The sequence below is a fragment of the Tachypleus tridentatus genome, chromosome 6, assembly GCF_004210375.1.
Source record: "Tachypleus tridentatus isolate NWPU-2018 chromosome 6, ASM421037v1, whole genome shotgun sequence".
In the NCBI taxonomy this organism is placed as follows: domain Eukaryota; kingdom Metazoa; phylum Arthropoda; class Merostomata; order Xiphosura; family Limulidae; genus Tachypleus; species Tachypleus tridentatus.
The window spans coordinates 23,303,148-23,320,443 of NC_134830.1; the positions used below are offsets into that span (position 1 = coordinate 23,303,148).

Here is a 17,296-nt window from a genome sequence, read left to right on the forward strand (position 1 = left end):
GTTTAGTTTTTAATACACGAGCTTTTAGCTCATTTCGATATGAGTACTCACATTGTAAGCTTAAAAATACTTTTGTGTGCTCTAAACTTGTATGTTTGTTTATTTTTGAATTTCGCACAGAGCTACTCGAGGGGTATCTGCGTTAGCCGTCCTTAATTTCGCAGTGTAAAACTAGAGCAAAGGCAGGTAGTCATCACCACCCACCGCCAATTCTTGGGCTACTCTTTTACCAATGAATAGTGGGATGGACCGTCACATTATGACACCCCCACGGCTGAAAGGGCGAGCATGTTTGATGCGACCGGGATTCAAACCCACTACCCTCAGATTACGAGTCGAGTGCCTTAACCACCTGGCTATGCCGGGCCTAGACTTGTATGAAAGTATGCGTTTCATCGTAAAAAAATAATAATAATCTTTAAAACCGAAATTATTAAATAAATTCATCACGTTATATTTCTAAAATAAACCTAACATTTTATTATTTCAATTACTGCACCTGTGATGTGTACTTTCACATTATTTCAAGTATTCAAAAAACGAAAATGAGACAAAAATACTGATATTATTCACTTTATTAACGACAGTTACATAGTATAATAATAGACAATTATTCCACAGCAACAGTTTATACAAGCTTTTACTTCCTTTACCTGTTTCCCTGATTGTCCTTTTACTGGACAACAAAGTTTTCTTTATAGATATATATTGTCAGCCTACTCACTTTCAAAATTGACAATTTCATAATTCATATCTGGTATCGTTAAAAAGAAATTCCGTTCTTCTTTTGTTGCTAAAGCAATTAATATTAAAGAATAAACAGTATAGCAGGAAATCAAAAGCAAGATAATATTTTATTTTTGATTTTGAAAACCTAATCACTTCCATAACTGGAAAAAATTTGCCCTTAGAGATTTCCTGAGAACAAAAAAAAAACCTTACAAAGTTTACCACCACATTTTTGATGGTCCATAACTTATAAGTTACAATCAATATTAACCCTAAAATAGCAAAATTGTATTATTCATTTGTCGACATTACTTTAAGCCTAATTCAAAGAATATAATATTAATATAGATTTTGATAAAACAATTAAAAAAGTAAACTAAAGAACTACATTTAATTTCTTTCCCTGCAATACCAATAAGGGTGGGACCGTTCGTCTGGATTTCAGAAAAAAAACAAAATTAATGGTTTGGAATAAAATAGGGCATGATTGCGGGGCTTACAGCTCGCTGCCGCTTTCATTATTTGTATTTTTTCTACTTTATATGGTTTGCTATTGATTTCACTGGCCTGTAAAATTTCACTTTTTGAAACACTTTTCCGTTTACAGCATGTGGGCACAATGACGCATCATCCTATTCACAAGACCATTGTACTTTGGTTTTTTTTATACTTGTAACTGGGAAAGTACAGCTTGCATGGAGGTAGAACTACACAATTATTACATTTATTTTGTCGGTTAACTTATGTTTAATTTATATCTATTAAGAAACCTCCAAAACACAGAACTGGAAAGGATCTAACATTTTGTTCAAATGAAAACTTTTTTTTTCCCTTTTTAGAAAAAAAAAAACAACATTAAAGTATGGCACTGAACACATATTCTGCTTATTCACACAATGGACTAAATTCATCCGCGCAACTGACACAAACAATGAAACCCTTATTACCCTAATTACAACGCCATAGTTTATATTGTTATTGAGATAGAGAAAGAGATAGACATACATAGAAATATCCGTAGATTAACATAGTAGTTTATAAGGAACTAAAAACTATGCATTTACCAATGTATACAGCATCACTACACCTTAGCCCTTATTTCCACAGGCTGTACCCAATATATATTAAAAGTGACGACACGATAGTAGAATGGTTCTAGCATATACAGTTATAAACTTTTCTTTTATAACTTCTTACGTGTGTGTGTCTACTGTAGGACAAAATCATCACTGCGAGATTATTTGTTCTTACGACAAACTTATGAACACAAGTAACGTAAATACCGAATGGTGTAGACACTATGACGTGTGGTATGCATTCTCACATACTCTTGTTAAAAATACACGTACCCTGTGGTGTTACAATTAAATTACTATTGTTTGAGTGAAAGCAGTAATTTGCCAACAGAACCATACTTGTGCAGCACTACTACTGCGCTTTGTTTCTCTACACAAAGTGACAGTAACATTTACTCTGGCACTCAGCACTGACTTGAGGTAAACACATAATGTACATAGAACAATTCCAATCACAAATATTCCTGGAGTCTGGATTGTCCAGTAGGTGTGAGAACTTTAAAATTCTATTGTTTTTGGTTACATCTGTTTAAAGAACAGTTCTCAAACAGACAGAGCTAAATTATCTTTTACCACAAACGCTATTGCTTTTGTCAAATTGGCCTACCATTATAGTCACAGGATGACGTCACACGTGTAAAGTAGGCACGCGCTAAACACACACACACACACATACACACTGTTAGATTATACAAAGAGAATTCTGGGAAATCTTTACTTTAGCTGGCATGTATATCCATTATATGTTGTCCTGATCCGTCATATGGAGACCCCTGTGGCGGAAGACCCGGATGACCCATGGGAGTGTGTGCCATCATCATGGCATGGGGATGACCGGGAAGTAGCATGGCCTGGGAATGAACAGGAGAGCGGAGCTGGGACATCTGAGAGTAGCCTCCCATACCTCCCATGTGACCCATTCCCATAGATGGTTCGGAGCATGGCAGGTTCTGCATACCTATAAGCAACGAGAATACCAAGATGAATTTATCGATTTTAATAACATTATCGACCAACATATACTTCATACTCAGACTAGCTATCTTCTAAACACAGACTCTATCTTGATAGAAAGTATTTCAGTTATCAATGTATTCTTAGGTCATCTTCAGGTAAGAAGTTCGAAACGTTGTTCTGCGCTTTATTTTAATTAAAGTTTTAATCAGTGATGTCGAGAAACCCACTTGTTGAGAAATTTATATGCAGAAACGGCTCGTTTCGGTTGAGAAAATATTTTACATAAAAGAGCGAACAACGTTTCGACCTTCTTCGGTCATCGTCAGGTTCACAAAGAAAGAGGTAACTGACCGGAAGCTGACCACATGTTTGAAAGGGGTTGTGTAACTGTGTGTCGAAATGTAGAGGGCGGTATTAGATGTTTGAATATATAATTTTATTTATTTTATTATATTAATATAGGTATAAAGGCGTTCCTTTATATTGGTTTAAGTTGTTGTATAAGTAAGGCTTCTTTAATTTTGCGTTTGTTTATGTTTGTTTCTTTATTTAGTATTTGAGTGTTTTCTATGGTTATGTTTGTTTATTTGACTTGCAGTGTTCGAAAACGTGTGAAGGTGACTTTTTATGTTCTTTGAATCTGGTTTGTTTCTCCAATATAGAAGTCGTGGCAGTTATCACATTGTATTTTATAAATAATGTTGGTGTGGTGTTTGTCAGTGTAGTTTTTACATGGTATAGACCTCAGTTTTGTGCCTGGTTTTTGAATAAATTTGGTATTAACTGGAATGTCATATTTTGTTACTAGTTTTTGCTAAATATTGGTTATTTTTCTGCTGATGTCAGGGATATATGATATGCAGCAGTATATGGTTTCATGATTTTTTGATTCGTGAGATATATTTACTTTTGTTAGATGATTTTGCTTTCTGTCTAGGTGTGTGCGTATAATGTTTTCTACGGTTTGTGGAGGAAACTTACTGATGTTGATGAAGTATTGTTTTATTTTGTCTAATTCATCGTTAATCTTATCTGGTGAGCATAGTTTTATGGCTGTGTTTATTTGGTTTCTTAGTATGTTGAGTTTTTGTTTTGTTTCATGTGCTGAGTCCCAAGGAATGTATAGTCCAGTATGGGTGATTTTTCGGTGGATTTCTGTTTTGAATTGTGTGTCAGTTCTTGTAATTTTGAGGTTAAGAAATGATATTTGATTGCTTTCTTCCTGTTCACATGTGAAGTTAATGTTGGGATGTATAGAGTTAATGTGATTGAAAAAATTAAGTATGTGTTCTGTCTTGAGAATACATCTCTGTTATGAGTTATAATTATGTTAAAAGTTTTAATACCAATACCAACCGTCTTGAGAATACATCTCTGTTATGAGTTATAAATATGTTAAAGTTTTAATACCCATACCAATAGTCTTGAGAATACATCTCTGTTATGAGTTATAAATATGTTAAAAGTTGTAACACCCATGCCAACCGTCTTGAGAATACATATCTGTTATGAGTTATAAATATGTCAAAAGTTTTAACACCCATACCAACCGTCTTGAGAATACATCTCTGTTATGAGTTATAAATATGTTAAAGTTTTAATACCCATACCAATAGTCTTGAGAATACATCTCTGTTATGAGTTATAAATATGTTAAAGTTTTCATACCAATACCAACCGTCTTGAGAATACATCTCTGTTATGAGTTATAAATATGTTAAAAGTTGTAACACCCATACCAACCGTCTTGAGAATACATCTTTGTTATGAGTTATAAATATGTTAAAGTTTTAACACCAATACCAACCGTCTTGAGAATACATCTCTGTTATGAGTTATAAATATGTTAAAGTTTTAATACCCATACCAACAGTCTTGAGAATACATCTCTGTTATGAGTTATAAATATGTTAAAGTTTTAATACCAATACCAACCGTCTTGAGAATACATCTCTGTTATGAGTTATAAATATGTTAAAAATATGTTAAAAGTTGTAACACCCATACCAACCGTCTTGAGAATACATCTTTGTTATGAGTTATAAATATGTTAAAGTTTTAACACCAATACCAACCATCTTGAGAATACATCTCTGTTATGAGTTATAAATATGTTAAAGTTTTAATACCCATACCAACAGTCTTGAGAATACATCTCTGTTATGAGTTATAAATATGTTAAAGTTTTAATACCCATACCAACAGTCTTGAGAATACATCTCTGTTATGAGTTATAAATATGTTAAAGTTTTCATACCCATACCAACAGTCTTGAGAATACATCTCTGTTATGAGTTATAAATATGTTAAAGTTTTAACACCCATACCAACCGTCTTGAGAATACATCTCTGTTATGAGTTATAAATATGTCAAAAGTTTTAATACCCATACCAACAGTCTTGAGAATACATCTCTGTTATGAGTTATAAATATGTTAAAGTTTTAATACCCATACCAACCGTCTTGAGAATACATCTCTGTTATGAGTTATAAATATGTTAAACGTTTTAACACCCATACCAACCGTCTTGAGAATACATCTCTGTTATGAGTTATAAATATGTTAAAGTTTTAATACCAATACCAACCGTCTTGAGAATACATCTCTGTTATGAGTTATAAATATGTCAAAAGTTTTAACACCCATACCAACCGTCTTGAGAATACATCTCTGTTATGAGTTATAAATATGTCAAAAGTTTTAATACCCATACCAACCGTCTTGAGAATACATCTCTGTTATGAGTTATAAATATGTTAAAGTTTTAATACCCATACCAACAGTCTTGAGAATACATCTCTGTTATGAGTTATAAATATGTTAAAGTTTTAATACCCATACCAACAGTCTTGAGAATACATCTCTGTTATGAGTTATAAATATGTCAAAAGTTTTAATACCCATACCAATAGTCTTGAGAATACATCTCTGTTATGAGTTATAAATATGTTAAAGTTTTAATACCCATACCAACAGTCTTGAGAATACATCTCTGTTATGAGTTATAAATATGTTAAAGTTTTAACACCCATACCAACCGTCTTGAGAATACATCTCTGTTATGAGTTATAAATATGTTAAAAGTTGTAACACCCATGCCAACCGTCTTGAGAATACATCTCTGTTATGAGTTATAAATATGTCAAAAGTTTTAACACCCATACCAACCGTCTTGAGAATACATCTCTGTTATGAGTTATAAATATGTTAAAATATGTTTAAAATATGTTAAAAGTTGTAACACCCATACCAACCGTCTTGAGAATACACCTTTGTTATGAGTTATAAATATGTTAAAGTTTTAATACCAATACCAACCGTCTTGAGAATACATCTCTGTTATGAGTTATAAATATGTTAAAGTTTTAATACCCATACCAACAGTCTTGAGAATACATCTCTGTTATGAGTTATAAATATGTTAAAGTTTTAATACCAATACCAACCGTCTTGAGAATACATCTCTGTTATGAGTTATAAATATGTTAAAAGTTGTAACACCCATGCCAACCGTCTTGAGAATACATCTCTGTTATGAGTTATAAATATGTTACTTTTCATTTACGTTAACAAATATTTTGCGTTATTCATATTTTATTCGTTTCGAAACAGTTTTTTTTTCCTTTATTTTTACACATCTTTTGTGTAATGGTTATTTACATCTAGAAAAAAATATGTTATATGCGCACCAGGCGGGCGAAGGTGCATTTGCTGACCTCCATCCATCATGTATCCCATGCCTGTTCCGTCAGGGCTGTACGCAGCACTGGCGGCCCCTATGGTACCACCTGAAAATGAAACAAAAATGATTGAATCAAGTAATCAGGTTTAAAGTTTTTTTGCTATATTTGATTACATATTGTACATTACTCTGACAAACAACATCCTACAGTTTCAAAGACGTTGTGAAAGACTTCTGAATATTTCTCTCACGATAGCCTGAAATTGCATGTAACTGAACAACTGTCTTAGTGTTAAGTTACAGGACTTATAAAGCTAAAACAAACGTATCAAAAATATTAAGTTCTGTAGGCTTAAGAGACTCGCGTTGTTTACTAGCATAAATACTTGCTTTATTTGAAAAAAGTATTTTTCAGGAAACAACGTGTTCAAATAGGCACTGACCACTAGTTTCGTGTTACGTTAGTTTAATCTTAGTGTGACCAGAAAAACTAACAAACACCTATCGACGCATTCATAGGATCTATTTAGAGTCACCATTTATCAAAGGGCGTATTTATTCTACAGGAGGACCCGATAACAGGAAGAAAAAAGATATTCAATTGGATATAAAACATGGAAGTAAACATGAAAATTATATTTTATTAAGAAACCTCCTGTTAGAGAACAACGTTTGATTATTACAGTTGTATGTGATTCAGACAGATCAAATTTATTCAGTCTACGAGCCATCAGGTTTTTACTTCTTGGCTAGAAATGGGCCACACAGGGAGAGAAACAAAACAAATACCTTATGAAATACAGACCAGCTTATTTAATCCATTTCTATGCCATTAAGAATGTTAACTGAAATTTGTTTAATCCATTTCTATGTCATTAAGAATGTTAACTGAAATTTGTTTAATCCATTTCTGTCATTAAGAATGTTAACTGAAATTTGTTTAATCCATTTCTATGTCATTAAGAATGTTAACTGAAATTTGTTTAATCCATTTCTATGTCATTAAGAATGTTAACTGAAATTTGTTTAATCTATTTCTATGTCATTGAGAATGTTAACTGAAATTTGTTTAATCCATTTCTATGTCATTAAGAATGTTAACTGAAATTTGTTTAACCTATTTCTATGTCATTAAGAATGTTAACTGAAATTTGTTTAATCCATTTCTATGTCATTAAGAATGTTAACTGAAATTTGTTTAATGTATTTCTATGTCATTAAGAATGTTAACTGAAATTTGTTTAATCCATTTCTATGTCATTAAGAATGTTAACTGAAATTTGTTTAATCCATTTCTATGTCATTAAGAATGTTAACTGAAAATTGTTTAATCCGTTTCTATGTCATAAAGAATGTTAACTGAAAATTGTTTGATCCGTTTCTATGTCATTAAGAATGTTAACTGAAAATTCGAAATGATTTGACTTTAATGATTAATACCATTCCCTTTCTGTGTTCTAATGAATGCACAGACAGAAAATTAATTTTTCATGTGTATATATATATATGTGTCTGTTTGTTTGGATAATATGATATAAACTGGTTGTGTTTTTTTCTTTTCGGCAAGCGTAAGTAAACACATTGAAATAACATCAATCACTAGCTGCCAATTTTTGATAAATATTCCAACAGAAAGCGGGAAGACTTTATACAAAGAAGGCTTGTGCTGGAGTTCTCTTTGCTGTGATAGTGGTTAGCTTTTAGCAACGACTTTCTTAAAATGTGTGTTTGGACACTTGAATGATGGATTGCCCTTTTAATGAGAGATTGTGTAACAGGCGAGAGTGGCTGTGTGTCCTTGTAGACCAATCTTTCTCTCAGTTTCCTTCCTTTTAAGAGTACTTAGCAAAACCAAACTAACACTACATCAAAAGTATTACTTTAGTGTCAATTTTAGTAAGAAATATTAACAACTCTTCCATATTTACGCTCTTTTTCTCAAAATTAATAGCTAAGAATTTTTTTCTCTAAAATTGATTCTTAGCTGTCTAGAGAGAAGACCAAACAAACAAAAAATAATACGAAATTTAAAAATTCTTTATAAATAACGCACTCGTCTTATATTAAGGAAGTAAATAACATTTAATGCAGAACTGTGTGTACAGAACGGTCAGTCAGTTCACTCGTCTTATATTAATGAAGTAAATAACGTTTGGTGCAGAACGGTCAGTCAGTTATAACGTAACACGTTCTTCACTTAGCGACTAAATGCGCTTCTCATAAATACTGTAACACTAGAAAACTTCCACGAATTTTGTATGAAAAATTAGCTTTTCATTTATTTTACTTTAATTTATTCACACATAACGACCTTCTATTGAGGTAAGCATATGAAATATCTAGCAAACTATCGAATTTTTAACAGAGCATCAATAATCTAATGTCGCATTATTTTAACTGTTTTTAGTTGTTGTTTTTAAGTTTATTTAGTGGTTATTTTTTAAAATTATTTAATTCTATCCATCTACTTATTTGCATCACCCAAACAGTTGACAAAATGGTGATAAATGTATATTTTTATATACTTAGTAACCTTGACTGAACAGAAATCACGACTCTATACAACTAGAGCATTCTATAGACGTTCTCACTACACTTACCATTCTTTGCACAGGCTCACTAAATGTACCAGCAAGCCAGTACCATACGTTTGATTGTCCATGTTTTTGGATTTGTTACGGTAATATAAATGGTCCATTTTCCTCATGATAAGTGTAACGATTTACTCATTTTTTCGGCATTACTTAAGTAAGAAACAACGTTGGTCATCATTTATATAATTCAACTCGTCTTTTTTCTTTTATTGTAAAGTTATATAAATAAACATATAAGTACCTTAGCGTAATTACAAACGAACATCACAATTCAAAACTTTTGAATATTAACAATGGAACTGTTAAATTAGCTTCTAATACAAATGTGATTTACGCATCTTCGACTAGTTTAAAGTAGCCGACATACATTGAAACTCTAAATAGAAATTCATACAACAATCAAATATTGTGGATCCTTTTCAAAATAAATACCATTGTCAATTTGTCAATAGCTCACGAATTTAAAAAAAAAAAGTCGAATATAAATTGCTGAATGGGTTTTGCAAACTTTACCACATTCTAATAGTCCCTTCAGTATATGTGTTAAAATTGCGTTTTATTTTCATTTCATATCAGCATTCTAAACAACGAACCAGCTAATCAATGCAGCCTATCTGATGTAGGGAAATAAAAACACTAAAACTAGAATCCTCATAAGAATTTTGTTCGAAAAATACAATGTCTATTAATGGGATTAATTATGCATTTTTATATCATACAGAGGCAAGTTTGTTGCATGGGAAGGTAAATCTGATGAGTAGACATTAAGGAATCAAACTTCCACTGAAAGATGTATGTTCTTCCCTGTCAGTATTTCATTGTTGTCTAAGTGAGTTCTTCCCTATCAGTATTTCATTGTTGTCTAAGTGAGTTCTTCCCTGTCAGTATTTCATTGTTGTCTAAGTGAGTTCTTCCCTATCAGTATTTCATTGTTGTCTAAGTGAGTTCTTCCCTGTCGGTATTTCATTGTTGTCTAAGTGAGTTCTTCCCTATCAGTATTTCATTGTTGTCTAAGTGAGTTCTTCCCTGTCAGTATTTCATTGTTGTCTAAGTGAGTTCTTCCCTATCAGTATTTCATTGTTGTCTAAGTGAGTTCTTCCCTGTCAGTATTTCATTGTTGTCTAAGTGAGTTCTTCCCTATCAGTATTTCATTGTTGTCTAAGTGAGTTCTTCCCTGTCAGTATTTCATTGTTGTCTAAGTGAGTTCTTCCCTATCAGTATTTCATTGTTGTCTAAGTGAGTTCTTCCCTGTCAGTATTTCATTGTTGTCTAAGTGAGTTCTTCCCTATCAGTATTTCATTGTTGTCTAAGTGAGTTCTTCCCTGTCTAAGTGAGTTCTTCCCTATCAGTATTTCATTGTTGTCTAAGTGAGTTCTTCCCTGTCGGTATTTCATTGTTGTCTAAGTGAGTTCTTCCCTATCAGTATTTCATTGTTGTCTAAGTGAGTTCTTCCCTGTCGGTATTTCATTGTTGTCTAAGTGAGTTCTTCCCTATCAGTATTTCATTGTTGTCTAAGTGAGTTCTTCCCTGTCGGTATTTCATTGTTGTCTAAGTGAGTTCTTCCCTATCAGTATTTCATTGTTGTCTAAGTGATTTCATGCCCACCGCATGAAGTATGCTCTGTCCATGGAGCTATGCGTACATTTGACACACTTAATTAGTATTTCATTGTTGTCCAAGTTTTCAATAACGTGGGGCATGATGGAAAAAAACAACACTTTCCTCGAAATCAAATCTATTCTCTTTAGCAACAATAATAATGTTTTATTTTCTAAAACTTAAAAAAAAAACTCTTTACTGGTTCTATTGTGAGATGACATGGAGATTCCTCCAGCCCGGAGTTAAATTCTTTTATAGACTTTCTTTTACTCATATAGATTTCTTCATGTACCTCTTATAACAACACACTCATAGTTCTATGGGGCTACTTTTAAATCATCATACAGTGATCTAAAGCAATTTAGTTGTTTCAATAATGGTACAGAATTGACTTTAATTCATTCTTTCGTATTCTACAGCAATCCAACTTTTTATTGATTGTGTGTGTTATATAGATCTCTCTCCTTCTTCATTAGGTCCGTGCGTCATAAATTCTCTGTTCAATTGTAACTTCGGTGAACAAAAAATCTGTAACTTACAAAGATAATATACTCACCTGCTCTGTTTGACTGATCGATCATTGGTTGAACAATACGTCTTCGTGCATTGATAAACCTATAATAAATTAAGAACCAGTAATAACAATTGTTTTTTAAACTCCTTGTACAAATATCTGAAACTTACTTAAAACTGACTACGTTTTGTTTTTTGATAATGCACAAACTTACACACTTTGTTATTTTTATAATGCACGTAACGTTAATTACGAATTTGTTAACGAGATAATCACAAAAACACAGAGATTGTATGAGATACCATGGGTGATTCTGGACTCTCACGAGTTGATCCAGAAGGTATTTTAAAATTTTGACTACCGTTTATTCTTCGATAATTTAAAAAAAATGTGTTGATACTGGATGTGCATATTTAAAATGAAACTCTATGTCAATAAGATTAAACCCATGTCACTTCACTGTGCACATAAAACGCAATTACCAAAGGTCGTTATCCACGCACTAAAGTATCCGTTTATAAATTTTCAGCAGTTTTATTAAAAATCTTCATATTCAGTTCTGCAGTGCACTGCTTTAGTGTTGTAGTTCAAACATGATACACTAACTGAGACCCGTACGAATATATCCAGTATAGGATATGTAACTGACAATGTCATGCCTTCGGTAAGCCATATGCCATTCAGAACAACATAAATACAGTCCAGCATGCTAATTTACGACAACGTACATTCAATACAACAACTGTTACTTCAAAAATAGATTCAATACAACAACTGTCAATTCAAAAATACATTCAATACAACATTTGTCACTCAAAACAACACGTGCAGTAAGCCATGAGGTCATTCATAACAGAGTTGAAAGAGACTATTTTGAATAGTATATACTCTCACTTAAATTACTTGCCGTATACTAGTTTTGATTATTTTGAGTTATTTATCATAAAAGCTGTTGTAAATACAATTTGAGAAGGTACAGTATGTCTTTGAAAGTGGTCATAATAAACATCCATTAATACAATACTGTATTATTCCACAAGAAGCGATTTTTACAACCGTTACAGTGAGAAATGTAGGCCCGGCATGGCCGGATGGTTAAGGCACTCGACTCGTAATCCGAGGGTCGCGGTTTCGAATCCACTGTCGCAACAAACATGCTCGCCCTTTCAGCCGTGGGGTTGTTATAATGTGACGGTCAATCCCACTATTCGTTTGTAAAAGAGCAGCCCAAAAGTTGGCGGTGTGTGGTGATGACTAGCTGCTTTCCCTTTAATCTTACACTTCTAACTTAACGCAGGTAGCCCTCGTGTAGCTTTGCAAAAAATTCAAACCAAACCAAAACCAAACAGTGCGAAATGGAAATAGTTCAGCTCAAACCTTACATAATCAACGTATGAAAATGTATCGCAGAGATCAAACCAATTGATATATTTAACCGAAAAGAAATAAACTCTAAAAATCAGCAAAAATTTATGAACAATGATTAATTAATCAATATAAGAAAAATAGTACTAAATCTACTTATAAAAACCAATACCATTATAATTATACAAGCACATAAGTACGAAAAATATACGTTCTGCACATACGTAATATATCTGTAAAAAATACACTACTATCGTTTTTAATTGAAACAGTACTAAAAAAAGGGCAGTGTTGCACATTTTGTCAATTAACGATGACAATTACTTATAAATACAGAGGTCAATCCAGACCTCATAGTTTTAAAAAAGCTCGTACCATTATTATAAAACGTAGCGACCATTAAACAACAATACAATCGTCGTCTAACACTCTTATTATGTTATAGTCAATCCATGAGGGTTAAGCAATAATATTATCTTCATATTATGATTTATCATGTATTTTCCGTCATACGAAACACAAATATGTAAGGCATTCGACTCGTAATCTGAGGGTCGCGGGTTCGAATCCCCGTCGCACCAAACATGCTCGCCCTTTCAGCCGTGGGGGCGTTATAATGTTACGGTCAATCCCACTATTCGTTGGTAAAAGAGTAGCCTAAGGGTTGGCGGTGGATGGTGATAACTAGCTGCCTTCCCTCTAGTCTTACAGTGCAAAGTTAGAGACAGCTAGCACAGATAGCCCTTGTGTAGCTTTGCGCGAAATTCAAAACAAACTAAACCCTTTCTTTTCCTCAGTTATCTCTGATCCAATTATGAGTAACAGCTACAATAATTGAGATATTTGATTGATATAAACTAACAGATGATTTTTGAGACTTCAATTAGTAAATATCAGCACAATATGTTCACATAGTTGAAGTTTCTGTGCCAAAATTATTTTAAAATACTGAATAATATTACTATTACGACAAGACATAGATGATAAAACAGTTGAAAGCAGATACGTGAACTTAAGTTCATTGTTTTTGTTTAACAGTATTTGTGGTTCAGCAAGTTCTCTTGGAAACAAATTTTACTCATCTGTCCAATTAAAATGTGCTACGTAAGTTTTACTTTCGTATATCTGTATATCTGCCTCTCTATATACATATATCTTTATACCTATGTACTGAACTGCAAACAGAATATTATTGATAGTTAGGTCGCCCTAATTACTGTACAACAGTTTTAAACAGCTTTGTTTGTTTGAAGTTAAACACAAAACACCACAATGTGTGCTTTGACAATTACGGGCTTCGAAACCCGGATTCTAACGTTGTAAGTCGGCAGACGTACTGCTGTGCCATTGAGGGGCTAAGTGTGTGCAAACTGTATTCTTCATTTGTGTAAATATAGATACGTCTTTGTATTAACATAATATTTAGTGCGAACATACACACAACGTTCTTCTTCGAATCCTTTTGAAAAAAGAAATAATAGTATAGCAATAAATTATAATAGTACAACAATACATTATAATTGTACAACAATACATTATAATGGTACAACAATAAATTATAATGGTACAACAATAAATTATAATAGTACAACAATACATTGTAATGGTACAACAATAAATTATAATAGTACAACAATACATTGTAATGGTACAACAATAAATTATAATAGTACAACAATACATTATAATTGTACAATAATACATTATAATTGTACAACAATACATTATAATGGTACAACAATAAATTATAATAGTACAAGAATACATTGTAATGGTACAACAATAAATTATAATAGTACAACAATACATTATAATGGTACAACAATAAATTATAATAGTACAACAATAAATTACCCTGATGGCAAATGAGATAAACTGAAAACGTGTAAGATCATGTTACACTTTGTTTCTTTTTTCAGTTTCACTTGTTAACGAATCAGAGAGGTACAGTAACTCCTGGAGCCAATATAGTAAAAAAGAAATTATGATAGAAATTCATGCTGTAGAACCGAAACAAATCTGAAGGGCTGAAACTACTTTTTACTGGTTGCACTGGCACCACAGGGAGCACGTCCAATCTTAAATAAATCACAGTCTTAACATGAATGGCTTTCCACCATCTTACCGTTACTAGATAAAACAAGGTTTGTTTTTTCATAAACGAAATACAAATTACTTTGTATTCTTATCTTAAACTGGAGTTCTAAAGATTGGCTCTCATTAGAAAACAGTACCACCACGTAAATAAATGTTGTCTTATTTTGTCTTCACTTCATATAAATGTAGACGTTTGAGACACACACTTGCAAAAAATTTTATGAATGTTTTCTTCTCTTGAAACGATTTTTTTTATTTGTCTGTCTCTTGTTTTTTAGTACGCTTTTAATTTATGTACACGCATAAATATACAATCTTAAGTTTTGAGAGTATATACCCATTATGTTTTTGTTTGTTTTTTGAATTTCGCGCAAAGCTACTCGAGGGCTATCTGCGCTGGCCGTTCCTAATTTAGCGCTGTAAGACTAGAGGGAAGGCAGCTAGTCATCACTATCCATCGCCAACTCTTGGGCTACTCTTTTACCAACGAATAGTGGGATTCACCGTCACATTATAACGCCCCCACGGCTGAAAGGGCGAGCATGTTTGGCGCGACAGGGCGTTATAATGTTATGGTCAATCCCACTATTCGTTGGTAAAAGAGAAGCCCAAGAGTTGGCGGTGGGTGGTGATGACTAGCTGCCTTCCCTCTAGTCTTACACTGCTAAATTAGGGACGGCTAGCATAGATAGCCCTCGAGTAGCTTTGTGCGAAATTCAAAACAAACAAACAAACTTACTACAGTAATATTACGAAAACAGAAACATAAGTATTTTTAAGACACCTTTCAATATAAAGAGAATATTTGGTGTGTTTGTAATTAAGCACTAGGGCTAAGATACACAAAGGGCTATCTGTGCTCTGCCCATTACAGGTATCTAGTGTTATAAATCAGCAGACACACAGCTTTACCACCGGGGAGAAAATAGGAACAGCTAAGTTAGAAAAAGACAAAAACAAAAGATGAAAACAAGACGGCGAAATAATGAGCAAAGAAAAGGAAATGTATGTATTAATTAAGACAACTGGTCTTTGGCATCTTCAAGCTGAAAGGTGCCTTATGCAAAGTGTCAGACATAATTATCCCTAATTTATAATCGCTGATCAGATGGAGGGCAAGCAGCCAGCAGCTCGTTATGGCTAAAGTGATTTTCTTAACTGAATGTCGTATTTATATACCCCTTAGCTTGAAGGTACGGAGAGTGATCAGTGGCATGTTGTAGCACGTTACATCCACAACTCAACGTGCTGGAAAATAGGACACGTCAGGTCCAGAGAAATGAATAAAACAGTGACATAAAACATCCAGTAGGAGAAATAAAACAATTCAAATTATCAATAAAACTAATAACGTGATAAAAACACAAGTTTCGTTGTTATTTGTCTGTTTCAATACTTCAGATTACACTATGTAACACAAATTTTGTTCCTGGATACAATGTGTTATTTCCTGATTGTTTATGTTGTAAAAGTACAGAAAATGGCCATTATTCCCTTCAAACTTTGCTTTTGTGACTTGGATAATGAAATTAACCTATTTTTTATGTAAAAACGGACAAATTTGCACATTTTAATTTACATAAGGTCTGAATAAAACAACATATGAATCAAGATTTACTAAAGTTATACAAAAATGAACAAAAATGTTTAGAAGTGAGTAGTTTTTCGAGATCTGAGACTGTAACGTAAATCAATTTCACGTATCAGCTCTCAAATATAGTCTCCCATCATGATTTTGCTATCTACTCCCAGGTCACAAAAGCAAAGTTTGAAGAGAAAAACAGGTCTTTTCCATTTACTTTAGGCATAAGCAATTGGGAAATAACACGTTCTGCCCAGGTACAAGAAAAAGTAAAAATTTTCTAGTAACAAGTGGTATTTACAACACAAATCAGGTACATTACAAGGGTTCTACTATATAACTAATGTGTAGGTGACTGACTGTACACCAGTCGGTTTCACAAATCAACTTCTCCCCAGTTTCTTCCTCACACAAAAGAAGTATTGATTTTCTCACGTTTTTTGCATGTTTAGCTGTGACAAAAGTACATTTATGTTTAACACGGACGGCCTGTAGCTTCACGTCTGTAGAAAATGTATGTTTACCAAATGAGTGTGTGTGTATGTGTTTTGTTATAGCAAAGCCTCATCGGGCTATTTGCCGAGTCCACCGAGGGGAATCGGACCCCCTGATTTTAGCGTTGTAAATCCGTAGACTTACCGCTGTACTAGCTGGGGACAACCAAACGAGAGAAAACAGGAACATTCGAAAAAAATCAAATGGTTGCAGACATTCAAAATGTTTGGTCGTCTGAAAACTGCCTCGCAGTATTAAATGTATTGACGATCACTTTAAATTGCCTGTACAGAGTGACCCAAAATATATGTATATATTTGTGTATGTAGTTTTAAAGACCAGCTGTTTTATCTTACGAAAGTGAATGTCTTTTATTTTTATTGGTTTAGCAAGTTACTGTGTATGGTAAATGTTTAACAATCTAGAACTACCTTCTACAACACGTCAAGCTACAGAACACTAGGAGCAAAATTCGTCAGCGCCGTATCACTACAGTGGGAGAAAGAAATACGCAATGTGCTCCGAACAAGAGGATTCTTTAAATCATAAATACTGCACTTTTCATTCCGTATAGTTACAGAAAACTTTGTGATTCTTAATATTG

General features: G+C 33.0%; 1 protein-coding gene across 2 annotated transcripts in view; it reads right to left on the bottom strand.

Annotated features, from left to right (window-relative positions):
- Positions 1 to 557: 557 nt before the first annotated feature.
- The window catches only part of LOC143252093 (homeobox protein Meis1-like), a 215,083-nt gene continuing 198,344 nt past the window's right edge, over positions 558 to 17,296 (bottom strand). For both annotated transcript variants that reach the window (XM_076503713.1, XM_076503712.1), the window contains 3 exons: positions 11,196 to 11,254; positions 6,454 to 6,552; positions 558 to 2,763 (listed from right to left, as the gene is read on the bottom strand). In XM_076503713.1, the coding sequence (XP_076359828.1) occupies positions 2,525 to 2,763; positions 6,454 to 6,552; positions 11,196 to 11,254 (397 nt within the window). In that variant the 3' untranslated portion in view covers positions 558 to 2,524. The remainder of the gene's footprint in view (positions 2,764 to 6,453; positions 6,553 to 11,195; positions 11,255 to 17,296) is intronic.